General features: G+C 42.7%; 1 protein-coding gene across 4 annotated transcripts; it reads right to left on the bottom strand.

Moving 5' to 3' along the window:
- On the bottom strand, positions 1 to 25,940 carry LOC121542679 (ATP-dependent translocase ABCB1-like). 4 transcript variants are annotated; one of them, XM_041852166.2, is made up of 28 exons: positions 25,852 to 25,940; positions 25,201 to 25,271; positions 24,877 to 24,952; positions 22,680 to 22,836; positions 22,137 to 22,185; positions 20,854 to 21,045; positions 19,381 to 19,552; positions 19,042 to 19,166; positions 18,264 to 18,435; positions 17,667 to 17,780; positions 14,739 to 14,849; positions 14,502 to 14,627; positions 14,220 to 14,423; positions 13,868 to 14,038; positions 13,439 to 13,600; positions 13,128 to 13,304; positions 12,696 to 12,842; positions 12,428 to 12,532; positions 12,146 to 12,223; positions 11,437 to 11,520; positions 11,231 to 11,341; positions 10,952 to 11,052; positions 10,647 to 10,787; positions 3,219 to 3,375; positions 2,845 to 3,042; positions 1,522 to 1,728; positions 474 to 620; positions 1 to 352 (listed from the first exon to the last, which is right to left on the bottom strand). In XM_041852166.2, the coding sequence occupies exons 2-28, from the start codon at positions 25,260 to 25,262 to the stop codon at positions 146 to 148; spliced, it is 3,753 nt and encodes a 1,250-aa protein (XP_041708100.1). In that variant the 5' UTR covers positions 25,263 to 25,271; positions 25,852 to 25,940; the 3' UTR covers positions 1 to 145. The 4 variants fall into 4 exon arrangements, with proteins under 4 accessions (XP_041708100.1, XP_041708099.1, XP_041708101.1 ...); XM_041852165.2 differs by having other exon boundaries at positions 25,767 to 25,921; XM_041852167.2 differs by lacking the exon at positions 22,137 to 22,185 and having other exon boundaries at positions 20,854 to 21,019; positions 25,767 to 25,921.
- Between the last annotated feature and the right edge of the window lie 1,373 nt (positions 25,941 to 27,313).

Genomic DNA, 27,313 nt, shown 5'->3' with positions numbered 1-27,313 from the left:
TGCAGTCTCAGCCTCTCCCTCCCTTTTCCACTCCTCTCTCTATCCTCTCCTCCCTCACTGTCATGGCCCAGCTGTGTGGTAACCAGTGAGTTGTATACTCCTCTCTTCCTCTCCTCTCTTCATCCTCCTCTCTTCCTCTCCTCCCTCAGTTTCTGCCATGGCCCAGCTGGGTGGTAACCAGTGAGTAGTATACTCCTCTCTGGGACAGTAGTTGTTGATGAGTGCCCTGCTCCACCACCACACCCTTCTGGAAGACAGCGATCAGGTCAGCGTTCTGGATGGTGGACAGGCGGTGGGCCACCACGATACATGTCCTGCCCTGCCGAGCCACGTCCAGTGCCTCCTGCACCACCTGGGGGAGGGAGGGAGGGGGACAGGGAGAACAGAGAGAAAAAAAACATACAGTAGTTATAAAGTCTGTATCATGAATCCAAATAGAGATATATAGTTTAACAGCACACACACACACTCACCCTTTCGCTCTCTGTGTCCAGTGCGGAGGTGGCCTCGTCCAGCAGCAGGACTTTGGGGTTGCGGAGGATGGCTCTGGCGATGGCTATACGCTGCTTCTGACCTCCTGACAACTGGGTCCCCTTGTCACCGGCTTGGGTGTCATACTTCTACTCAGTGGGATGGAGGGATGAGGGGAGGGAAAGAAAGAAAGACAGGTTATCCTCGTCATCTCACACAGGACATAAGTAAATCCTAGGGCTGGTTTCCCCAACACAGATTAAGGCCGGGATTCAATTTACGATTGAGCTGACATGCGTAGCGTTTACCATGAGCATGAACGCGAACGTCTGGGGAAAATGCCTTTAAAAGGCGTATTGTTGGCTGTGTAGTGCTCTATGCTACAATGCGCCTTGCATCGAATCCCGGCCTAAATCTAGCCCTGGACTAACACACATTCACCATTGAAAATTGCTTTTTAAATCCAGGACTAGGCTTAATCTGTGTGTGAAAACCTTCCTAGTGAAAGACAGTTTACCCTTACACAGGGAACAGCACTAAGATGACATGAGCTTTATGAGTCCAGTAATGACCTGCAGTGTTATCTCTGGCACGGCATCTGAGAGAAGCTGATACCACTATCAGTCTGTCTGTGGTTATCTGACCATGCAGCCGCTATTAGGGTCTTGGTGCTGATGTGGAGATCTCAAGAAACCAAACTTACAAAAGCAGAAGATGCTTACAGTAGTAGTAGCAGCAGCAGCAGTAGTAGTAGTAGTAGTAGTAGTAGTGGTGACAGTAGTAGTATTGGTGGTAGTAGTAGTACATTTTAGTCATTTAGCAGACGCTCTTATCCAGAGCGACTTACAGTTAGTGCATACATTTTCATACTGGCCCCCCGTGGGAAACAAACCCACAACCCTGGCATTGCAAGCGCCATGCTCTACCAACTGAGCTACAGGGGACTACAGTAGTAGTATTGGTGGTAGTAGTAGTAGTGGTTACAGTAGTAGTATTGGTGGTAGTAGTAGTAGTAGTAGTGTTGACAGTAGTAGTAGTATTAGTGTGTACCTGAGGCAGGTCGTCTATGAAGCTGTGTATGTTGGCAGCTTTAGCAGCACTCTGGATCTCCTCCATGGTAACTTTGCGTGTGTTGTCTCCGTAGGCAATGTTCTCTGCCAGACTACAGTCAAACAGCACGGGCTCCTGGGATACGATGCCCATCTGGGCCCTCAGCCAATGGATGTTAAGCTTCTTAGCATCACTCTCGTCCAATATCTGAGGAAGAAGAGTTAACATCAAAGTTGGATAATCCTCTAATGTTTGTCATTTTATCAGTGGCCTTAGCTGGGCAATCACACACACACACACACACACACACACACACCTTGAGAAGTGCAAATAACTTCCACACGAACATGCACTTTGAGCAGGAACATAACCCACAAGGTCTCAGTACAGTAGAGCCAGTATAGTAGAGGGTTATGAAGCAACAGTGTCAACATCCTTGGCCTGTCAATCAGTAATTATAGAACCCTGTTTCAGTAGGACAATATCTACACAGTCACACACATGGAGACGCAAGGAGAACACATGGAGACAGATGGCGAACACATAGAGGACACATTACATTTACGTCATTTATCAGACGCTCTTATCCAGAGTGACTTACAGTTAGTGAGTGCATACATTTTCATACTGGCCCCCCGTGGGAATCGAACCCACAACCCTGGCGTTGCAAACGCCATGCTCTACCAACTGAGCTACACGGGACACATGGAGGACACTGGAGGACACATGGAGGACACATGGAGGACACATGGAGGACACATGGAGGACACATGGAGGACACATGGAGGACACATGGAGGACACATGGATGTATTTTTGCATATAAAAATTCCAGCAAATATCTCACTGTCTGACTGGTGACAGTGGTCATTCAACATACAGTACATATAGCTTTAATAATCAATGTGTGTATACATGTGTGAAAGAGTCTATGTTTGTGGGAATGTGCGGTGTTTGTGGGAATGTGTGTGTGTGGGTTGGTTCTATCCTTGTGGGGACCTGAAATCCCCAAAAGTCCCCACAAGGATAGTAAAACAAAAATATCCCTTGTGGGACATTTCCACGTCCCCATGAGGACAACGGCTATTTTAAGCTTAGGGGTTAGGTTTAGGGTTAGGGTTACAATTAGGGTTAGGAGTTAAGTTTAGGGTTTGGGTTATGGTAAGGGTAAGGGTTAGGAGTTAGGGAAAATAGGATTTTGAATGGAAATTAATTATATGTCCCCACGAGGATAGAAGAACATAACATGTGTGTGTACCGTGTGTGTGTTTGTGTGTGTGTGTGTACACCGTGTGTGTGTGTGTGTGTGTGTGTGTGGACTCACCACTGTGCCCTGTAGTGGGTCGTAGAACCGCTCCAGTAATTGTATGGTGGTACTCTTCCCACAGCCACTGCTGCCCACCAGGGCTAGAGTCTGTCCCTTCTGCACCTTCAGCTCCAGCCCCTGCAGGACAGCAAGGTCTGGACGGGACGGGTAGTTGAACCTCACCCCCTCGAAACGCACGTTACCATCAAAGTGGTCCTGGAGGGAAGAGAGGGAGGCAAAAGAACATCAGTTCATGAAATAAACCCATGGCATGTACTATACAATCACTCCACACCTCTCCACTGTGATAGCCACTGTGTGTGTGTGTGTGTGTGTGTGTGTGTGTGTGTGTGCGTGCGTGCGTGCGTGCGTGCATGCGCGTGTGTGTGTACCGGTGTTTCTCCCTCTTGTGAGCAGTTGTCTATGGCAGGTTCTCTGTTGATGAGGAACATAAGGTGAGATGCTGATATCTTGGCCTTGGCGTAGTTAGGCGTAAAGGAGTTGGCCTCTCCTACTGCCATGGCTCCGTACAGCACTGCAGAGATCACCCTTTAGAGAGAGACAGAGACAACAGGTTACTATCTATCTAACATGTATCTTAAAGGGATAGTTCACCCTGCAGAGATCACCCTTTAGTGAGAGACAGAGACAACAGGTTACTATCTATCTAACATGTATCTTAAAGGGATAGTTCACCCTGCAGAGATCACCCTTTAGAGAGAGACAGAGACAACAGGTTACTATCTATCTAACATGTATCTTAAAGGGATAGTTCACCCTGCAGAGATCACCCTTTAGAGAGAGACAGAGACAACAGGTTACTATTTATCTAACATGTATCTTAAAGGGATAGTTCACCCTGCAGAGATCACCCTTTAGAGAGAGACAGAGACAACAGGTTACTATATATCTAACATGTATCTTTAAGGGATAGTTCACCCTGCAGAGATCACCCTTTAGAGAGAGACAGAGACAACAGGTTACTATCTATCTAACATGTATCTTAAAGGGATAGTTCACCCTGTAGAGATCACCCTTTAGAGAGAGACAGAGACAACAGGTTACTATCTATCTAACATGTATCTTAAAGGGATAGTTCACCCTGTAGAGATCACCCTTTAGAGAGAGACAGAGACAACAGGTTACTATCTATCTAACATGTATCTTTAAGGGATAGTTCACCCTGCAGAGATCACCCTTTAGAGAGAGACAGAGACAACAGGTTACTATCTATCTAACATGTATCTTTAAGGGATAGTTCACCCTGTAGAGATCACCCTTTAGAGAGAGACAGAGACAACAGGTTACTATCTATCTAACATGTATCTTAAAGGGATAGTTCACCCTGTAGAGATCACCCTTTAGAGAGAGACAGAGACAACATGTTACTATCTATCTAACATGTATCTTAAAGGGATAGTTCACCCTGCAGAGATCACCCTTTAGAGAGAGACAGAGACAACAGGTTACTATCTATCTAACATGTATCTTAAAGGGATAGTTCACCCTGCAGAGATCACCCTTTAGAGAGAGACAGAGACAACAGGTTACTATCTATCTAACATGTATCTTAAAGGGATAGTTCACCCTGCAGAGATCACCCTGGAGAGAGAGAGACAGAGAGAACATGTTACACACTAAAAACAAATGGTTCTATATAGTGCCAAATAAGGGTTCTTTGGCTTGTAACCATAGCGTAACCCTTTTTGGTGCTATTTGGAACCTTTTTTTAAGGTTCTATAAAGAACCATGCTCATAAGGTTCTAAATGGAACCTGTATGGTGCTATAAAGAACCCTTTCCTAAGGTTCTATAAAGAACCATTAAAGAAAGGTTCTATATAGCACCAAAAAAGGGTTCCGCTATGGTTACAACCCTTTTTTATGGTTCTTTATAGAACCTTTATGGAGAATGGTTCTATAAAGAACCTTTCACAGTCTCAAAGGTTCTTTGTAGAACCATACAGGGTTTTTTATTCTGGTTAGTTATATTATATTGTTAAAATTAAAATTCCATAGGTGTTATTATTGTTTTAATTGACAAGTTGAATCAGTTGTGCTAGCTCTGGAACAGCTGGGGGTCCCTGAGGAAAGAATTGAGAACCACTGATCACCCTGGAGAGAGAGAGACACAGAGAACAGGTTACTATCCATCTAACATGTATCTTAAAGGGATAGTTCACCCTGCAGAGATCACCCTTTAGAGAGAGACAGAGACAACAGGTTACTATCTATCTAACATGTATCTTAAAGGGATAGTTCACCCTGCAGAGATCACCCTTTAGAGAGAGACAGAGACAACAGGTTACTATCTATCTAACATGTATCTTAAAGGGATAGTTCACCCTGCAGAGATCACCCTTTAGAGAGAGACAGAGACAACAGGTTACTATTTATCTAGCATGTATCTTAAAGGGATAGTTCACCCTGCAGAGATCACCCTTTAGAGAGAGACAGAGACAACAGGTTACTATCTATCTAACATGTATCTTAAAGGGATAGTTCACCCTGCAGAGATCACCCTTTAGAGAGAGACAGAGAGAACAGGTTACTATCTATCTAACATGTATCTTAAAGGTATAGTTCACCCTGCAGAGATCACCCTGGAGAGAGAGAGACACAGAGAACAGGTTACTATCCATCTAACATGTATCTTAAAGGGATAGTTCACCCTGCAGAGATCACCCTGCAGAGAGAGAGAGACAACAGGTTACTATCTATCTAACATGTATCTTAAAGGGATAGTTCACCCTGCAGAGATCACCCTTTAGAGAGAGACAGAGACAACAGGTTACTATCTATCTAACATGTATCTTAAAGGGATAGTTCACCCTGCAGAGATCACCCTGGAGAGAGAGAGACAGAGAGAACATGTTACACACTAAAAACAAATGGTTCTATATAGTGCCAAATAAGGGTTCTTTGGCTTGTAACCATAGCGTAACCCTTTTTGGTGCTATTTGGAACCTTTTTTTAAGGTTCTATAAAGAACCATGCTCATAAGGTTCTAAATGGAACCTGTATGGTGCTATAAAGAACCCTTTCCTAAGGTTCTATAAAGAACCATTAAAGAAAGGTTCTATATAGCACCAAAAAGGGTTCCCTATGGTTACAACCCCTTTTTTATGGTTCTTTATAGAACCTTTATGGATAATGGTTCTATAAAGAACCTTTCACAGTCTCAAAGGTTCTTTGTAGAACCATACAGGGTTTTTTATTCTGGTTAGTTATATTATATTGTTAAAATTAAAATTCCATAGGTGTTATTATTGTTTTAATTGACAAGTTGAATCAGTTGTGCTAGCTCTGGAACAGCTGGGGGTCCCTGAGGAAAGAATTGAGAACCACTGATCACCCTGGAGAGAGAGAGACACAGAGAACAGGTTACTATCCATCTAACATGTATCTTAAAGGGATAGTTCACCCTGCAGAGATCACCCTTTAGAGAGAGACAGAGACAACAGGTTACTATCTATCTAACATGTATCTTAAAGGGATAGTTCACCCTGCAGAGATCACCCTTTAGAGAGAGACAGAGACAACAGGTTACTATCTATCTAACATGTATCTTAAAGGTATAGTTCACCCTGCAGAGATCACCCTTTAGAGAGAGACAGAGACAACAGGTTACTATCTATCTAACATGTATCTTAAAGGTATAGTTCACCCTGCAGAGATCACCCTGGAGAGAGAGAGACACAGAGAACAGGTTACTATCCATCTAACATGTATCTTAAAGGGATAGTTCACCCTGCAGAGATCACCCTGCAGAGAGAGAGAGACAACAGGTTACTATCTATCTAACATGTATCTTAAAGGGATAGTTCACCCTGCAGAGATCACCCTTTAGAGAGAGACAGAGACAACAGGTTACTATCTATCTAACATGTATCTTAAAGGGATAGTTCACCCTGCAGAGATCACCCTTTAGAGAGAGACAGAGACAACAGGTTACTATATATCTAACATGTATCTTAAAGGGATAGTTCACCCTGCAGAGATCACCCTGGAGAGAGAGAGACAGAGAGAACATGTTACACACTAAAAACAAATGGTTCTATAGTGCCAAATAAGGGTTCTTTGGCTTGTAACCATAGCGTAACCCTTTTTGGTGCTATTTGGAACCTTTTTTTAAGGTTCTATAAAGAACCATGCTCATAAGGTTCTAAATGGAACCTGTATGGTGCTATAAAGAACCCTTTCCTAAGGTTCTATAAAGAACCATTAAAGAAAGGTTCTATATAGCACCAAAAAAGGGTTCCGCTATGGTTACAACCCTTTTTTATGGTTCTTTATAGAACCTTTATGGAGAATGGTTCTATAAAGAACCTTTCACAGTCTCAAAGGTTCTTTGTAGAACCATACAGGGTTTTTTATTCTGGTTAGTTATATTATATTGTTAAAATTAAAATTCCATAGGTGTTATTATTGTTTTAATTGACAAGTTGAATCAGTTGTGCTAGCTCTGGAACAGCTGGGGGTCCCTGAGGAAAGAATTGAGAACCACTGATCACCCTGGAGAGAGAGAGACACAGAGAACAGGTTACTATCCATCTAACATGTATCTTAAAGGGATAGTTCACCCTGCAGAGATCACCCTTTAGAGAGAGACAGAGACAACAGGTTACTATCTATCTAACATGTATCTTAAAGGGATAGTTCACCCTGCAGAGATCACCCTTTAGAGAGAGACAGAGACAACAGGTTACTATCTATCTAACATGTATCTTAAAGGGATAGTTCACCCTGCAGAGATCACCCTTTAGAGAGAGACAGAGACAACAGGTTACTATATATCTAACATGTATCTTAAAGGGATAGTTCACCCTGCAGAGATCACCCTTTAGAGAGAGACAGAGACAACAGGTTACTATCCATCTAACATGTATCTTAAAGGGATAGTTCACCCTGTAGAGATCACCCTTTAGAGAGAGACAGAGACAACAGGTTACTATTTATCTAGCATGTATCTTAAAGGGATAGTTCACCCTGCAGAGATCACCCTTTAGAGAGAGACAGAGACAACAGGTTACTATCTATCTAACATGTATCTTAAAGGGATAGTTCACCCTGCAGAGATCACCCTTTAGAGAGAGACGGAGAGAACAGGTTACTATCTATCTAACATGTATCTTAAAGGTATAGTTCACCCTGCAGAGATCACCCTGGAGAGAGAGAGAGACACAGAGAACAGGTTACTATCCATCTAACATGTATCTTAAAGGGATAGTTCACCCTGCAGAGATCACCCTGCAGAGAGAGAGAGACAACAGGTTACTATCTATCTAACATGTATCTTAAAGGGATAGTTCACCCTGCAGAGATCACCCTTTAGAGAGAGACAGAGACAACAGGTTACTATCTATCTAACATGTATCTTAAAGGGATAGTTCACCCTGCAGAGATCACCCTTTAGAGAGAGACAGAGACAACAGGTTACTATCTATCTAACATGTATCTTAAAGGGATAGTTCACCCTGCAGAGATCACCCTGGAGAGAGAGAGACAGAGAGAACATGTTACACACTAAAAACAAATGGTTCTATATAGTGCCAAATAAGGGTTCTTTGGCTTGTAACCATAGCGTAACCCTTTTTGGTGCTATTTGGAACCTTTTTTTTAAGGTTCTATAAAGAACCATGCTCATAAGGTTCTAAATGGAACCTGTATGGTGCTATAAAGAACCCTTTCCTAAGGTTCTATAAAGAACCATTAAAGAAAGGTTCTATATACACCAAAAAAGGGTTCCGCTTTGGTTACAACCCTTTTTTTATGGTTCTTTATAGAACCTTTATGGAGAATGGTTCTATAAAGAACCTTTCACAGTCTCAAAGGTTCTTTGTAGAACCATACAGGGTTTTTATTCTGGTTAGTTATATTATATTGTTAAAATTAAAATTCCATAGGTGTTATTATTGTTTTAATTGACAAGTTGAATCAGTTGTGCTAGCTCTGGAACAGCTGGGGGTCCCTGAGGAAAGAATTGAGAACCACTGATCACCCTGGAGAGAGAGAGACACAGAGAACAGGTTACTATCCATCTAACATGTATCTTAAAGGGATAGTTCACCCTGCAGAGATCACCCTGGAGAGAGAGAGACAGAGAGAACAGGTTACTATCCATTTAACATGTATCTTAAAGGGATAGTTCACCCTGCAGAGATCACCCTGGAGAGAGAGAGAGAGAGAACAGGTTACTATCCATTTAACATGTATCTTAAAGGGATAGTTCACCCTGCAGAGATCACCCTGGAGAGAGAGAGACACAGAGAACAGGTTACTATCCATCTAACATGTATCTTAAAGGGATAGTTCACCCAAAGTACAACATTACATATTGGTTTCCTTACCCTGTAAGCAGTCAATGGGCTGCTTTGGTTTGGTTTACCTGGCCACTGTTTCCAGATGCTAACTTTTTAGCATTTGTGGCACAAGTACAATGCAAGTCAATTTTACCAATGTTATATTTACGAGCTTCATGTTCAAATCACCACTGCTTCAAGTGCCCAAGACACATCTCTGTACTATGGGGGACCGAGCCTTCTGCTCCATTGCCCCTCGCCTATGGAATGCTCTCCCTGACCATCTGAGAGCCGCTACATCAATTGGAGCCTTTAAAACGGGCCTTAAAACACCTTTCTACAGACTATCTTTCTCATAGTCCTAATCTGAAAAGTATTTTAGCACCTAGCCTACTATTGCTATTGCCGATGTAGAGCTTTGAGATAACACTGTAATGAGAAGCGATAAATAACTGCATCGAGTTACACAATCAATTTAAGATGCTATGATTTGGACATGAAGAGCAAAATTGCATTGCTTTTGCGTCACAAATGCTAAAACTGTGTATCAAGCTCAGAAACTATTGTATCAAGCTCGCTAAAGTCTAATTTAAGTTCAATTTAAATTAGAGAAATTTCTACTTGACATTGAAAGTGACATAATCGAACCACATGACACTTAAAGGTGCAATATGTAGAAATCGCGCCTAATAGTTTGCCTAATTTTTGTTTATGTGACAAAACAAGCAAAAGAGAATCATTGTACCATCTAAACCACTGTGAAATATATTTTCAATAACCCTAAATATGGTATGTTCAGCTGTTTGTCGCTGGTGTAAAGAAACGAGTAAAGTAAAAAATGCAAAAACGAAACTTAAGAAATGAAAGCATAGAAATAGTGCAAATAGAACAGACCTACCGCTTCTTATACTTGCTTTCAATGATAATGGCGGATCTATAACATACATTTCTATGTGAATTTGGTCGGGTCATCCAAAAAGTGATATATTGCAGCTTTAATGACAATAGTAACATCTGTTTATGACAGATGTTATGTTGCTGTTATGACAGTGTTATGTACACCTTTTCAAATAAAATGTCATCTAAGCCTTTAGTTGTGTAGCCGTTAGTCGTGATATCTACTCTATAACGTCCATTTCTATGGGTCACATGTCAGCAATGTCATGGCTATATGGCCATTGATGCTACGATGATGAGTCCCTAGATCAGCGTTGACCTCCAACACACTTCCCAGTGAGGTAATGATTAACCACAACCACCTTTGACCACTGTAATACCTGATATTCCTGTCAGGTCTAGATGAGCTGGGCCGGGGTGTGTTCTACTGTACCTGAGCTCTACTGTACCATGTACACAACATCCGGAACACTACTGTACCTGTCTCCACCCAGCACCCATATTAGGGAAGCAATTGAGTCGTTCCAACATGGCCTTATAGTCACATAGCAAAAGGCTATAAGGACAGTTGTGAACATGGACACATGACTGAAGTATGTAAGTAAGGTAGCTGCTGTACTCACAGGAAGACATTTTCGAAGGTCATAATGCCTTCCTCTATGAGCCAGGCTCCGAAGCGGTAGCAGCCGGCATAGGCAAAGTAGATCATAGCCTGAGAGAAGGAGAATGTGATGCCATACACATGGGCCTTCTTCTGAGAGTTCCTACAGAGGGAAAGAGAGAGGGAGAGAGATTAAAGAGAGGGGTGATTACATAAACAAAAGTTATATAGTACATTTACAAGACTGATACTGTTGACACATTAAAAACACAGCACTGAATATAACTTTTTTTATAATGGAAATTATCAACTTTGTAGCACACGTACTTGTAAGGCACTATGAGGTTCTCCTGGTACAGAGACTCAAATGTCTGCTCTCTGGTGAGAGAAGCCACCGTACGGATGTTCTCTATGGCCTCTGTGGCAATCTGACACACACACACACACTGGTTAGACTCGAGAGAAGAACGTATAGATATTCACTGTGGCAAACTTTGGGAGATATGAAGAGAGTGCATAAGACAGTGTGGGTGGGTGTGTGTGTGTGTGTGGGTGGGGGGAGAGCATCTTCATCTCTATGCCTCCAGCTACAGCCATGACAGGTACCACAGACAGGATGAGAAGAGTCAGCTGCCAGCCGTACACAAACGAGATGATCAGACTGGTGCTCAGGTTAGCCACGTTCTGGGCCAGAGTGGCCAAACGCACTCCTGTAGCCTGGAGAGGGAGGGAGGGAGGGAGGGAGGGAGGGTTAGTGTGTGTGTGTGTGTGTGTGTGTGTGTTGTGTGTTCATGTGTGTGCTTACTACTTACCCCCTGTACTTGTGCTGCGTCTGTAGCCAGTCTAGTGGTGAGAGCTCCAACACTGTTCTTGTGACTGTCATACCAGCCCAACTCCTACAGGAGAACGGAGAGAGTTACATGTTAACATTGTCTCTATAACCTCTATGAGCCTTTATAAACACTCCATAAGCCCTATAACCTATAAAAACGATTTAAGCCTAAATAAACAGCCTTACCTTTGTTAAACACTATAAGGCTTAATAAACAGCCTTACCTTTATTAAACACTATAAGGCTTAATAAACAGCCTTACCTTTATTAAACACTCTAGAAGACTTAATAAACAGCCTTACCTTTATTAAACACTATAAGGCTTAATAAACAGCCTTACCTTTATTAAACACTATAAGGCTTAATAAACAGCCTTACCTTTATTAAACACTATAAGGCTTAATAAACAGCCTTACCTTTATTAAACACTATAGGGCTTAATAAACAGCCTTACCTTTCTTAAAACACTATAAGGCTTAATAAACAGCCTTACCTTTATTAAAACACTATAAGGCTTAATAAACAGCCTTACCTTTATTAAAACACTATAAGGCTTAATAAACAGCCTTACATTTATTAAAACACTATAAGGCTTAATAAACAGTCTTATCTTTATTAAAACACTATGGGGCTTAATAAACAGCCTTACCTTTATTAAACACTCTATAAGCCTAAATAAACTGTCTTACCTGTCTCATCATGGATTTAAAGGCCATCAGTCTCAGCTTCATGGTCAGAATCTCACCAGCCTTCCCAAAACAGAATCCCTGGAGAGAAGACAACCATATATCACAGTCATAGTAAGTAAAACTTCAAGATGCTGTAGAAATACAAGGCGGGCCACTGAACTGCTGTAGGATAGATACAAACCTAATCCCTCCCACATTCTGTGGTAATTTGGTCAGAAAGTGAGAAGTCCGTCTGTCGATCATTCATCCTATTATTTAGCATTAGGTGAGGTGTGTGCTTACCTGTAGGAACATGGTTATGAAGGAGACGACTCCAGTGGCGGCGAACATGATAGAGTAGAAGGAGGAGCGTTGTCTAACCAGTTCTTGGTCTTGCTCTGCAAACACCTGAAACATGACAACAACACAAACATGATCATCTGAGGTGATGCTATTTGATGGAATATGACTAATTCAACTTACAGCAATGACTTGGGATAAGATGAATAAACTTAAATAAATGAGTAAACATTTAATGATGATAACTGGTATTAACTGATATTTAACATACAGCGATGATTTTAGAGAAGATGACAGCGAAGAGAGGCTGCATGCCTCCGTTGATAGTGGCACAGATCACACCAACCACCATATAGGGCCACTCAGGAAGGTTCAGCTTCAACACCTTCAGAAACGACACAGGAGGAACCTCCTCATCCTGGGGATAGAGAGAGAGAGAGGGGGGGGGGAAGAGAGAGAGAGAGAGAGAGAGAGAGAGAGAGAGAGAGAGAGAGAGAGAGAGAGAGAGAGAGAGAGAGAGAAAAAGAGAGAGAAAAAGAGAGAGAGAGAGCGAGATAAAAGAAGGAGAGAGAGAAGAGAGAGAGAGAGAGATCATCAGAAACATTCCAAATGGTACACCAATTATGTTCCACAGTGTATCCACTACTGATCCTAGATTTAAATGGGAATATCCATTCTACCACCTCTAGCTCCATGGCCTTACCTCTTCCTCCTTCTCAGTCTTGTCCTTGTCTCCTTTCTCTGAGCCGATGAAGGATGATCCCTTGGTAGACTTCCTCCTGATGAGGGTGGTCTCTGAGAACGGCGTCACTGACGCACCCTTCTCCTCCAGAACCTGCTCCTCCACCGCCTCTTCGCCCTCCTCAGAACTCTTAAACGTCTGGACGAACACAACAGAATATACTATAGAGGAAAATGTGTGTGTATTTGTTCGTTATGTGGCTGTTTCGATAACGTTGTTTCCTAAATGGTGACGTAGATGCAAGATGTGTGAGGAGCGTTTGTGTGTGTTACCTGCATGGTGACCAGTGTGTGGTAGACTCCTTCTTTTTCCATCAGTTGGCTGTGTGTTCCCAGCTCTACAATCTCTCCCTTCTGGAAGCCGGCGATGACATCAGCATTACGGATAGTAGACAGACGATGGGCCACAATGATGGTAGTACGACCCTGTCTCACCTGGTGGGAGGAGGGAGGGAGGGAAGGAGGGAGTGGGAGGGAGGGAGGGAGGGAGGAGATATGGGGAGAGAAGGGGGGGGGCATAGCAATGTTTAGTAGATGTTGATAAACTGGTGCAAAGGGTGCATGTGTGTGTGTGTGTGTGTGTATGTGTGTGTATATATGTGTGCGTGTATGTGCGTGTGTGTGTCTGTGCGTGTATGTGCTTGTATGTGTGTGTGTGTGTGTGTATGTGTGTGTGTGTCTGTGTGTGTGTGTGCCCTCTACCTTGTCCAAAGCAGCCTGTACGATGGTCTCACTTTCGGCGTCAAGGGCTGAGGTAGCCTCATCCAACAAGAGGATCTTGGGGTTACGTACGAGAGCACGTGCGATAGCGATCCTCTGTTTCTGTCCTCCACTCATCTGGGTCCCTCTGTCTCCAACCAGAGTCTCAAATTTCTGCTCAACAGAAACAATATTATCAATATACTGTAATCAATCATTATCTAGCATGAGTTATAGTACTGCCACTACACACACACAAACAAACACACACACACACACAGACACACACAGACATAGACACACACAAACACACACACACACAGACACACACACACACACACATACAGTAACGTACGTCAGGTAGTGTCATGATGAAGTCGTAGGCGTTGGCCTCCCGGGCAGCCTGTTCTATCTCCTGATGAGTGATGTCAGGTCGCCCGTAGCGAATGTTCTCAGCGATGGTGGTAGCAAACAGGATGGGCTCCTGACTGACAACGCCAATCATCTCTCTCAGGAAGCGCACGTTCAGGGAGCGCACGTCATGACCGTCTACATACACCTACAGAACACAGAGGGCATAGTTACAGAACCAATACTGTGTGTGTGTGTGTGTGTGTGTGTTTTCCATGATACTCACTGATCCCTCTTGTGGATCATAGAACCTCTGCAGCAGCTGAACGGTGGTGCTTTTCCCACAGCCGCTACTGCCTACCAGGGCTATGGTCTGGCCACTACGCACCGTTAGAGACATTCCATTCAACACCTACAGAGAGAGACACACAGAAACACCCCATTCAACATCTACAAACATCTACTTGACATCTACATCAACACACACACACACACGCACCCACAAAAAGAAGGTAGCACATACTTTGACGTCGGGTCGTGAGGGGTAGGTGAAATGGATGTTGTTAAACTCTATGTTTCCTTTGATGACATCAGGCTTGTGGCCGTGGTCTGAGTAGCTGTTGATGTGGGGTTTCTGAACAGACCGACAACAACAGCAGTGAGGCTTAGAACATAAACATATACAGTTGAAGTCGGAAGTTTACATACACTTAGGTTGGAGTCATTATAACTTGTTTTTCAACCACTCCACAAATTTCTTGTTAACAAACTATAGTTTTGGCAAGTCGGTTAAGACATCTACTTTGTGTATGACACAAGTAATTTTTCCAACAATTGTTTACAGACACATTATTTCACTTATAATTCACTGTATCACAATTCCAGTGGGTCAGAAGTTTACATACACTAAGTTGACTGTGCCTTTAAACAGCTGGTAAAATTCCAGAAAATGATGTCATGGCTTTAGAAGCTTCTGATAGGCTAATTGACATCATTTGAGTCAATTGGAGGTGTACCTGTGGATTTATTTCAAGGCCTACCTTCAAACGCAGTGCCTATTTGCTTGACATCATGGGAAAATCAAAAGAAATCAGCCAAGACCTCAGAAAAATAATTGTAGACCTCCACAAGTCTGGTTCATCCTTGGGAGCAATTTCCAAATGCCTGAAGGTACCACGTTAATCTGTACAAACTATAGTATGCAAGTATAAACACCATGGGACCACGCAGCCGTCATACCGCTCAGGAAGGAGACACGTTCTGTCTCCTAGAGCTGAACGTACTTTGGTGCGAAAAGTGCAAATCAATCCCAGAACAACAGCAAAGGACCTTGTGAAGATGCTGGTGGAAACAGGTACAAAAGTATCTATATCCACAGTAAAATGAGTCCTATATCGACATAACCTGAAAGGCCGCTTAACAGGGAAGAAGCCACTGCTCCAAAGCCGCCATAAAAAAGCCAGACTACGGTTTGCAACTGTACATGGGGACAAAGATCGTACTCTTTGGAGAAATGTCCTCTGGTCTGATGAAACAAAAATAGAACTGTTTGGCCATAATGACCATCGTTATGTTTGGAGGAAAAAGGGGGTACCTTGCAAGCCGAAGAACACCATCCCAACCATAAAGCACGGGGGTGACAGCATCATGTGGGGGTGCTTTGTGCAGGAGGGATGGTGCACTTCACAAAATAGATGGCATCATGAAGAAGGAAAATTATGTGGATATATTGAAGCGACATCTCATGACATCAGTCAGGAAGTTAAAGCTTGGTCGCAAATGGGTCTTCCAAATGGAAAATGACCCCAAACATACTTCCAAAGTTGTGGCAAAATGGCTTAAGGACAACAAAGTCAAGGTATTGGAGTGGCCATCACAAAGCCCTGAGCTCAATCCTATAGAATATTTGTGGGCAGAACTGAAAAAGCGTGTGCGAGCAAGGAGGCCTACAAACCTGACTCAGTTACACCAGCTCTGTCAGGAGGAATGGGCCAAAATTCACCCAACTTATTGTGGGAAGCTTGTGGAAGGCTACCCAAAACGTTTGACCCAAGTTAAACAATTTAAAGGCAATGCTACCAAATACTAATTGAGTGTATGTAAACTTCTGACCCACTGGGAATGTGATGAAATAAATAAAATATGAAATAAATCATTCTCTCTACTATTATTCTGACATTTCACATTCTTAAAATAAAGTGGTGATCCTAACTGACCTAAAACAGGGAATCTTTACTAGGATTAAATGTCAGCAATTGTGAAAAACTGAGTTTAAATGTATTTGGCTAAGGTGTATGTAAACTTCCGACCTCAACTGTACGTATGATCATTCAAAGCAGGCTACCAACTAATACTATTACTGTACACATAAATGATACCATAAAATACTACAGGCCTATTATATTGTCGGTAACAGTTTTTCAACCAATATGGTGCGTGAGAAGAGTATCCTGGTTTATACAGAAGCATCAACACACACAGACACTGAGAGGTCTGGTTTATACAGCAGCATAAATATCCCCTTTTGAAGACTTCCTGTATTTCTGACTGCTCAGTGGGGGAAGATGGTCTGATTCTACTGTGTTAAGCACTCTACAGAGTCCAAACCGTTTCCCCGTCCACACCATAAACATTATATAAGTAGACAGGAATTCTAGCTTGAATTCGCGTCCCATTCAGAGCAGACCCGAGCTAAAATGGTGGACCGAATCAGAAATGATTGTTTCTGGTGGGAGTGTGGTGGTTGAGGACTGTGAATTGTGCTTTAGCCTCTTGCTCTCTACACCCCTCTATTTTAGCCCCCTCCCTGCACCCTCTCACTTTCCATCAGACCCCGCTGTCTCTATGAGTCCCCTGCCTCTCTCTCCCCCCTCTTTCTCAGAGGGACAATAGGAGGAAGAGTGTTAGCCAGAGGGCAGGTTTATCTACGTGTGTTAGCTTAGCCCTGTTTATTTACACTAGTTTTCGGGTTACAGAGCATGTGTGTGTGCCTGTCTGTTCCAAGGTGTGTGTGTGTGTGTCTCTCTCTCTCTTTCAGATACCCCTGGGAACCTCACCCTTCCACAGTTTCCCCTTGTTTTTGTCTTTGGTGTGTGTTTGTGTGTGTGTGTGTGTGTGTGTGTGTGTGTGAGAGAGATTGGGGGGAGAGTTAAAATAATGTAACTTTGATTTTTGTTGATAGTAAAAAGTTAGTATTACAACACAACATTTTGATGGTCAGGGTATTCATATTCAACCACATTCCTCAGCGTGTATGTACTGTGTGTAAGCATGGTAAGAGCAGGTCTGTCTGTCTGACAATCATGAACCATTAACAAACGCACAGTGAACTAAGCACAGTCCATTCTGCTATAACCACAGTGATGCTTTGCTCTGTGTTGACCCTGATCAGCCCAGACTGTGTGGGTGTGTGTGTGTGTCTGTCTGTGTGAGGAGAGGGTGTGTGTCTCACGTTGTCGATGATGTTGTAGACTTTGTGTGCCGCCCCCCGGGCGCTGGCGAAGGCCTGGACATTAGGAGAAGTCTGTCCAATGGCAAACGCCCCGGTCAACACTGTGAAGAACACCTACAGGACACAAATTAACATCAGTAAGTGTGTGTGTGCGTGTGTGTGTGTGTGTGTGTGTGGACGTGTTTAACTATAGTACACTAAGACAAATTTGTCCAACTGGGGACATTTTGTTAGTCCCCACAAGGTCAAATGCTATTTCTAGTGGGGTTTAGGGTTAAGGATAGCATTAGTGTTAGGGTTAGAATTAGGTTTAGGGTTAGGAGCTAGGGTTAATTTTAGGGTTAGGAGCTAGGGTTAGGTTTAGGGTTAGGGTTAAGGTTAGGTTTTGGGGTTAAGGTTAGGATTAGGTTTAGGATTAGGGTTAGGTTTTGGGGTTAAGTTTAGGATTAGGGTTAGGTTTAGGGTTAGAGGTTAGAGAAAATAGGATTTTGAATGGGACTGAATTGTGTGTCCCCACTAGGTTAGTTATGCAAGACTGTGTGTGTGTATGTGTGTGCGTGTGTGCGTGTGTGAGCGCATGTGTGTGTGTGTACTCACGGTGAGGACAGTTCCAATGGTGTATTCTCCAGATATGATGAGTGTGCTGCCATACCAGAAGGACAGAGCGTAGGACAGGTAGATCATCAGGAAGGTGAAGCCCATAGCTATGTTAGCAGAGATGGCTTTACGGATCCCCATGTTCATAGCATCCTCCAGGTTCTTCTGGTACCTGTGGTACAAAACACCACACACACACACACACATAGGAATTGAAAGAGAGAGAAAAACACAGAGAGAATGAGAGAGAGAGACAGAAAATGAGAGAGAGATACACAGAGACAGCGAGAATGAGAGAGAGAGAGAGAGAGAGAGAGAGAGAGAGAGAGAGAGACACTCAGGGAGACAGAGAGAATGAGAGAGAGAGACTCAGAGAAACAGAGAGAATGAGAGAGAGACTCAGAGAGACAGAGAATGAGAGAGAGATACACAGAGAGAATGAGAGAGACTCAGAGAGACAGAGAGAATGAGAGAGAGACTCAGAGAGACAGAAATAATGAGAGAGAGATACACAGAGACAGAGAGATGGTATACATATGAAAACAAACCACACTAATCCAATTGTCATCTGCACTGATGGTTTTACACAGAGTGGTGTGGACTGGTCTATCCATGTACAGAACAATAACAACTACTGACTGCTCAGGCTAAACGTCTTCACAGCAGCAACAAGTCCTTTAGGAACATTATCCTGGTGACCTGTCCGTTGCCTTAGTTACCGCTCCATTAACGTTAGCAAAAAGTCTCCATTCTACCCCCCTCTCTCTCTCACACACACCTGGTTATCTCCTTCTGTTGTCCACCGAAGGCGAAGACTGTTCTGACAGAAGAGATCACCTCCTCAGCCACGGCTCCAGCTTTAGCATAAGCACCCTGCTCCAGGCACGTGAAGGATGTCAGTACCTAGAGACACACAACGGAGAAAGAGGAGAAAGGGAGTCAAGAGAGGTGTTTGTGTGTGTTTGTGTCTGTGTGTGTTTGTTTGTGTGTGTGTGTGTGTGAGTGTGTGTGCACGCTCACGCATGCACGGGTGTGTGTGTGTGTGTGCATGGCCATGTACGTGTGTGTGCGTGCGTGTGTTTGTGTCTGTGCGTGTGTGTGTGTGTGTGAAGCCCACCTTGCTGAATATAAAAGCAGAGAAGCCCAGCACAGGGCTGACAGCCAGGATGACCAGGGTGAGCTTCCATCCTTGGCTGAAGCCGATGATGAAGGCAGCGATGAAGGTGGTGAAGGACTGGATCAACATGCCCACCTTGTCCCCTATCCCCTCGTTGATCTTATAGATGTCACTGTGGAGGGGAGGAAACACATAATAAAACACACATACACACACACACACACACACACACCTACATACAGTGGGGGAAAAAAGTATTTAGTCAGCCACCAATTGTGCAAGTTCTCCCACTTAAAAAGATGAGAGAGGCCTGTAATTTTCATCATAGGTACACGTCAACTATGACAGACAAAATGAGAGAAAAAAATCCAGAAAATCACATTGTAGGATTTTTTATGAATTTATTTGCAAATTTAAAAATTCCAAACACGACGAGTTGAGTTTTTACCAAAAAGTTCTATTTTGGTTTCATCTGACCATATGACATTCTCCCAATCCTCTTCTGGATCATCCAAATGCACTCTAGCAAACTTCAGACGGGCCTGGACATGTACTGGCTTAAGCAGGGGGACACGTCTGGCAATGCAGGATTTGAGTCCCTGGCGGCGTAGTGTGTTACTGATGGTAGGCTTTGTTACTTTGGTCCCAGCTCTCTGCAGGTCATTCACTAGGTCCCCCCGTGTGGTTCTGGGATTTTTGCTCACCGTTCTTGTGATCATTTTGACCCCACGGGGTGAGATCTTGCGTGGAGCCCCAGATTGAGGGAGATTATCAGTGGTCTTGTATGTCTTCCATTTCCTAATAATTGCTCCCACAGTTGATTTCTTCAAACCAAGCTACTTACCTATTGCAGATTCAGTCTTCCCAGCCTGGTGCAGGTCTACAATTTTGTTTCTGGTGTCCTTTGACAGCTCTTTGGTCTTGGCCATAGTGGAGTTTGGAGTGTGACTGTTTGAGGTTGTGGACAGGTGTCTTTTATACTGATAACAAGTTCAAACAGGTGCCATTAATACAGGTAACGAGTGGAGGACAGAGGAGCCTCTTAAAGAAGAAGTTACAGGTCTGTGAGAGCCAGAAATCTTGCTTGTTTGTAGGTGACCAAATACTTATTTTCCACCATAATTTGCAAATAAATTCATTAAAAATCCTACAATGTGATTTTCTGGAGAAAAAAAATCTCAATTTGTCTGTCATAGTTGACGTGTACCTATGATGAAAATTACAGGCCTCTCTCATCTTTTTAAGTGGGAGAACTTGCACAATTGGTGGCTGACTAAATACTTTTTTCCCCCACTGTACACACACACACACATACACACACATACACATATACACACCCACATGTGCACACGCACCATATTTGATTGAACAGGGCTGTTTAAACCCCAAAGCTACATCCAGACGGTATCAATGTAAAAAAAAAACACCCTCACCCTATAAAAGCCAATCCATTCCTATAGGTAGTTTACTCACTCTGTTAGGCGTGTGTTGAGTTCTCCCGTCTCGTTGACGTCGAACCAGCCGATCTCCTGCTGCATGATGCAGTGGAAGAAGAGCTTCCTGAGGCGCTTGACCTGCCTGCCTGCTGCCAGTGTCCAGAAGGCCACCTGCATGTAGGCTGCTACCAACACCACCGCACCTATTATAGAGTAGTAGATAGCATGGCTGAAACACACAGACATACAGCTGGTCAATACACACACATCTGGACACACACAACCTTAATGATGGTTTGTAGATAACTGGGACATAGGGGCACAGTTTAGCGAATAATGACATTGTAAACATAACGGTGACACAGGGCATTACCTGTCAGTGCACATACTGTATGTGTGTTTACATTACGCAGGTGAATCTATACGTATATCTATACAAAATACCATCCATTATGGGGTAAATAGCAAGGGTACAGAGACACAAAGTCAGAGAGGTAAAGGTGATCTCCTGAATATGCCATTTGGCATTAACATTTATTTTATAGTTAAGTAGCTCCTTATCCTGGACCGGATCTTTAAATTCTGAGGCTCTGTATCCGTTCACATATCTAAAATATGTAAAATCGGCGTGTTTCAACGTTCTGTGGTTAAAAATAAAAGAAGGTCCTAAAAAGTCCTACCCTATGACATCATTGAGTAGAATTAAAAGTTTTCAAAACCTGCAACGAGTTTCAAGCCAGGGGGAGTGCATTTTCCAGCACCCAGTGTCACCGCGAATCTCATAGTTTGAAAATCACAATTTTGAAAATGTCTTTACTTTTAATGACATCATCATTTTTAAAGACCTTTCATCTTGTATTTTTAACCACAGGACATAGAAACACCGTTTCCACATTTGTAGACCCTGGTATGGTGCTGGAGATAATGAATATGAGGTTGAAAAGTGGTGGAATTTCCCTTTAACTATGCAGTTCACTCTGTCTACGTTCTGAAAATAGATTAACATTTACATTTACATTTTAGTCATTTAGCAGACGCTCTTATCCAGAGCGACTTACAGGAGCAATTAGGGTTAAGTGCCTTGCTTAAGGGCACATCGACAGATTTTTCACCTAGGAGGCTCGGGGATTAGAACCAGCGACCTTTCGGTTACTGGCACAACGCTCTTACCCACTACGCTACCTGCCGCCCTGAGTCCAAGTTCCCGCGATATACTGTGAGAATTTGCGGACTCACCGATACGGATCCTCAGAAATGAATCCGGTCAAAGATCAGGAGCTACTCCTTTCTTGGTAAAATGAAATATCATCTTATACTCACCCAGTCATCTCCTCTCCCAGAGTGGTGTTGAAAACAGGGAAAGTGATGTCTAGAGCAGGAAAAGATGTGACAGTTAGACAGTTAAAGGGCAATTCCGCCACTTTTCAACCTCATATTCATTATCTCCAGCACCAAACCAGTGTCTATATATGTGAAAACAGAACGTTTCTATGATCTGTGGTTAAAAGATAAGAAGAAAGGTCCTAAGAAAAGCTTCTCTGTGACATCACAGTGATTTTCAAAACCTGCAACGAGTTTCTATCCAGAGGGAAGGTAATTTTCTTGATCCCCATGTCACCACGAATCTCATAGTGTTTGAAAATCACTGTTTTAAAAATGTTTTGACTTTTGATGATGTTATCAGGTATAACTATTTAACTTTATATTTTTTCTACAAAATGTCGTTTTCACGTGTAGACACTGGTATTGTGTTGGAGAAAATGAGGTTGAAAAGTGGTGGAGTTGCCCTTTAAGAGTGTGTGTGTGTGTTTGTATGCGTGCATGCTTGTGTGTGTGTGTGTGTGTGTGTAGGGACTGACTCACTGGTGAAGTTATTCTGTGTCTGTATGGAGTCTCTTATGAAGCTGTCAGTCATGTCCCCAAAGACGATATACATGAGAGGAAGGACCGTTCCATTGACAATGGCCATGATGGTCCCCAGCACCATCATCAACCTGTCCCAACCATCAGCAAACCTGAACTATAGAGGGATGGGGGAGGAGGAGCGAGAGTGAGAGGCAGGGTGGGGATATGAGGAAAGTGAGAGATTGGGAAGGAGAGAGAGAAAGGGAGTAAGAATTAAAGAGGGGGAAAGATGAGTGGAGAGGAAAAGGGATAAAGATGGACAGATGAGCAGAGAGAGAAAGAGAACATATGAAGGTAATAAATACTCTGGGTCAGTGGAGGCTCCTCAGAAGGATAGGACCATCCTCCTCAGTGAATTTCATAAAAATAGAAATTGTAAAAAATTTAAAAAGTTATCCTTTTTAGATAGAAATATACTAAATATAATCACGTCACCAAATAATTGATTAAAACACACTATTTTGCAAAGAAGGGCTACAGTAGCCTCAACAGCACTCTGTAGGGTAGCACCATGTTGTAGCCGGAGGACAGCTAGCTTCCGTCCTCCTCTGGGTACATTGACTTCAATACAAAACCTAGGAGGCTCATGGTTCTCAGCCCCTTCCATAGACTTACACAGTAATTATGACAACTTCCGGAGGACGTCCTCCAGCCTATCAGAGCTCTTTCAGCATGAACTGAAATGTTGTCCACCCAATCAAAGGATCAGAGAATTAATCTAGTACTGAAAGCATAAGCTACAGCTAGCTGGCACTGCAGTGCATAAAATGTGGTGAGTAGTTGTCTCAAAGAGAGAGAAAGACAATAGTTGAACAGTTTTGAACAAATTAATTTCTTCCAAAATTAAGGAGAAGCAAGAGAGAAATATAGAGAGAGTCCTTTTTTTCACTTTCAGTTTCACTTACTTGGCTAGCAAATGCAGCTAGCTGGTTTAGCCTACTGAAACACCCTGCTCAAATAGAGGGATGCTATGTTAGCTAGCTGGCTATGACTTTCCAACACAACACTGGAACTCTTCCAAGTCAAGGTAAGCTTTTGGTATTACTAATTTATTGCCACCAGGGCCCGCCGGTGTAACTGCTTACTGACTGTACACTGTAACGTTACTGCATGATTGTTGCGGGTTTACTAACGCGTTAGTTCTAAAAGCTATGCTGACTATGACGTTACATTAGCTAATACGGTGACAATGATGTAGGCTGTGTGTAGCGGTTTGGATTGGAAAGGTTTTTTCGCCTGGTCACATACAACTGATGTGTTGTGCATTTAAGTCCACAAGCGAAGGGAAGAGGTGAGAGGAGGAGAGCGCATAGATGCGACAAGGAATACAACGTGGCTGCTATGAAAGTGAACTGTGTTTACGCGTGATCAAGGGTGTATTCATTCCGCCAATTCTGTTGAAAAACATTTCTTAAACGGAAGCAAACGGAACAAAACGGGGATAAACATACCTGAGTTTGTCCAATACAAACTACTGTTTGTAATTGTTGGACTAATGATTACACCCTATATCAGCTAGATGCAGGCAAGAGTGTGCAAGGCGGTATTGAATGTCACTGTCTGTCCATGTGTCACTGTCTGTGAACTCAAATTTGTCTCTCGACCTGTGTGCACCTACGAGGGAAAATTAGAGTATCATGTAGTAGCCTAAACCTATTGCTGTTACATTGAACTGAGTGAATGGAATATGAATGAGTCATCCAATATGCTGTAATAGAAATAAGGCCATGCTCATTTAAAAAAACGGCACTTCATCTTAAACGGCACTGACCACCACTGCTCTGGGTCATTGTGTATGTAGAGCTCCAGTACTATAGGCTCCTAACCAGAGGAAATTCAACCTTCAGCTATTCTACTGGCCCAGCAGGGGACCAGAGGAAACAGACCACTCCCCAACCCCCCCTATTTCCACACTCATGTCTGATCTGGGTTCCAACTTTACAAGCATGCACGCACGTTGCTGCACACGTTCACACGCAGGCACACAGTCACACACACACACACCTTCACATAACCCCCCACCCAACCACACATACACACACACACACACAGACACACACACACACACACAAAGACTACCTCTGGGCCCTGATAATAAATACTCTACAATGTGTAAAGCTGGAGAGGTATGTGACAGTTTGTCTAGGCTACTCACCAGAGCTATGGCGCCAATCATCGGCATCTTTGGCTCTTTCTCCTTTTCCTTCTTCTTCCCTTCACCTTTATCCTCACTAGAAAATACAGAATATGTACAACATCATTTTATAAATCATTTTTATATAATAATCTTTCAATTTTATTAAGGGCAGATGAAGTTATTCAGTTATTGAGTTATTTAACTCAGGGACTAGACTGTAATTCCGATTACAGTATGAAGGAATAATAACACAAACCAATATTATACTGACTGTAGAAACAATAGTTGACAAAATACAAATACCCAAAGACAACATTCTCAGCATAGCACCTAAATATTTACCCAATGTCTCCGTTTTGCTCAATCTTGGCTTTGGCCACGGCTATCTCATCCTTCTTGCCCATGTCTGGGTGCTATGGCATGTAGGAGACAGACAGACAGGTACAACCGTACAGGTGAGATCGCAAAGACATATAACGGTAAGATATTTAACCGTCCTCAAGAGTCTGGGGAAAGACAAACTTTGACACCTGCAATAAAGTATTTAAGGGGCTAACCCAAAGGCTAAACTCAGCACAGGCGTGCGTGCGAATTCATTGTTTAAATGATAACGAACTGGTTGCCTGAGACTGACTCCGGGTCATAACATATTGACCACATAACTAGAATGAGATTATATTTCTATGGTCTTGACTGGGAAGTAAATTAAGACCCTCAATATGCCCCAGAAGCCAAGTCTACTTAATATTTATTAAGCCTACTTTTGAAATAAATAGTTTTGTAATATAGGCTATAGTCTAGACTTGTCTTGTTGGGTTTTAGAAATAGAAGTTTACATTACAAAGTGTAACGGAAGATCCAGTCGAGCGCATTAAAAATACATAATGGTTGTTGTTAGATAAACTCACCGCTTCTTTCCCGCCACCCCGCACAGGACCTCTCTCTTCCCTCGATTCTATTTTTGACACTAGTTGGTCCGCTATCGGTGCTTACCCGCACAGCCCCGGTGCTGTCCTCTCTATCTCTCTCTGCTTCGCTCTGACAATAGAGAAACAAGGGAGGCTGCAGCGCTTCTTACACGGGGTGACATCATTTACTGCCGCGTGCCGCCCCTGCTCAAGTCACTCCTTCTGATGTCCATATGTCTGTCCTTGACCTCGACGTCAGGAGCTGCTTTAAGGGAGGCGACAATGACCTGTAGATTGGGTTATGGCTGAGTGTGTGTCTTTGTTATTACATTAGATACAGAACATGGCGGTCTCATGTTGCAGCTATTCGAGAGACCACCACCGCTACTCTACAAGTGATATTATTTTTCAATCTCACAACCTCATGAACCAAAGTGGGCATCCATATAGCCTATGTCCAATCTCGTATAAATAATGGAGAGCCTACCAGTTTAGCAAAATGAACATCTTATTGACTGTTTGATCTATTGATGAACACAGTGTAAACAATGACTATAAATGATCTAGGCCTAGCCTATAGTAAATGTTTGAGTGACTGTCACACTCTAATGCCCCTTATCCCTTCTTCTAATTGTTCTGTTTTAGGCCCAAACAGTTTATGTTATTAACTACATTGACAACCCACACTGTAAAAAAAATACAAATAAAAAACCAACACAAATAATTTGTTTCAACTGATTATTATTAAGTAACTGGTTCCGCAGCCTTTTTTTTGTTTACTCAACTTTTGGGGCTAAGTGTTACCTGAACAAACAAAAATAAATGGTGGCCCAAACTTAGCTCCAACTTGAGAAAACGTTGGCAAAAATTCAGTCAATTTAAAATGATGTGTTTTCTCAATTTGTTAATTCAACTATAAATGAACATTGATGATTTTATTTTTCCTCCAGACTGATGTAGTGCTTTGTCTTGTTCACTCTGTTCTAATGAGTCCTGGCGGCTTGTGTAGCTTTGTAAAGGGAAAGACTCCCACACAGTCATTTACCTCTCTACATGTGTTAATCATTGTCATCATCAGTAATTGGTAGAGGGTTAACATACCCACAGACAGACAGACAATATGGTGGCCAGTGAGTTGCTCTTCTTGATAAAACCATTAACTTCCTCTCAGAATCTCTCTGGCCTTCCTTGGCCATTGATCAAACTGGAATGACTGGACATTGGACAAAATATTCAACCATTGAAGGACAATGGAGTCATTTTTTAAAATCTAACTCTCACTTCTCATCTCTCAATGACAAACTAAACCAGAAAACATTTCTCTACTGAGCTTCCAATCTCCATTGTCCTCCAAGAGTGGCTGAATATTTCTCACATTAAGTTCCTCAATTTATGGTCGGACTGCTAGATAATGTCAGTACACAGTGAAGTGACAGTAGACATTTTCCCTGGTGTTGGGCTGGTTAAAAGGGATAAAAGGGACAGGTGCTCGTTATTGTCCCTGAGTATGTGCATGTCAAAGACCAATTCAGATAACAAATTACTCT

This window comes from Coregonus clupeaformis, chromosome 28 (assembly GCF_020615455.1).
Source record: "Coregonus clupeaformis isolate EN_2021a chromosome 28, ASM2061545v1, whole genome shotgun sequence".
In the NCBI taxonomy this organism is placed as follows: Eukaryota; Metazoa; Chordata; class Actinopteri; order Salmoniformes; family Salmonidae; genus Coregonus; species Coregonus clupeaformis.
The sequence above is the reverse complement of the archived record's forward strand: the minus strand, read 5'-3'. Positions and strand labels throughout refer to the sequence as shown.

What these genes read in the sequence shown, in the direction of transcription:
- LOC121542679 (XM_041852166.2), bottom strand. Translation starts at nt 25,262, where the DNA reads ATGGGCAAGAAGGATGAGATAGCCGTGGCCAAAGCCAAGATTGAGCAA. An exon ending in TCATCATGACACTACCTGAC is followed by an intron (nt 14,039 to 14,219) that starts GTACGTTACTGT and finishes TCTGTTGAGCAG; the next exon opens with AAATTTGAGACTCTGGTTGG. An exon ending in ACCTTCGAAAATGTCTTCCT is followed by an intron (nt 3,376 to 10,646) that starts GTGAGTACAGCA and finishes CTCTCTCTAAAG; the next exon opens with GGTGATCTCTGCAGTGCTGT.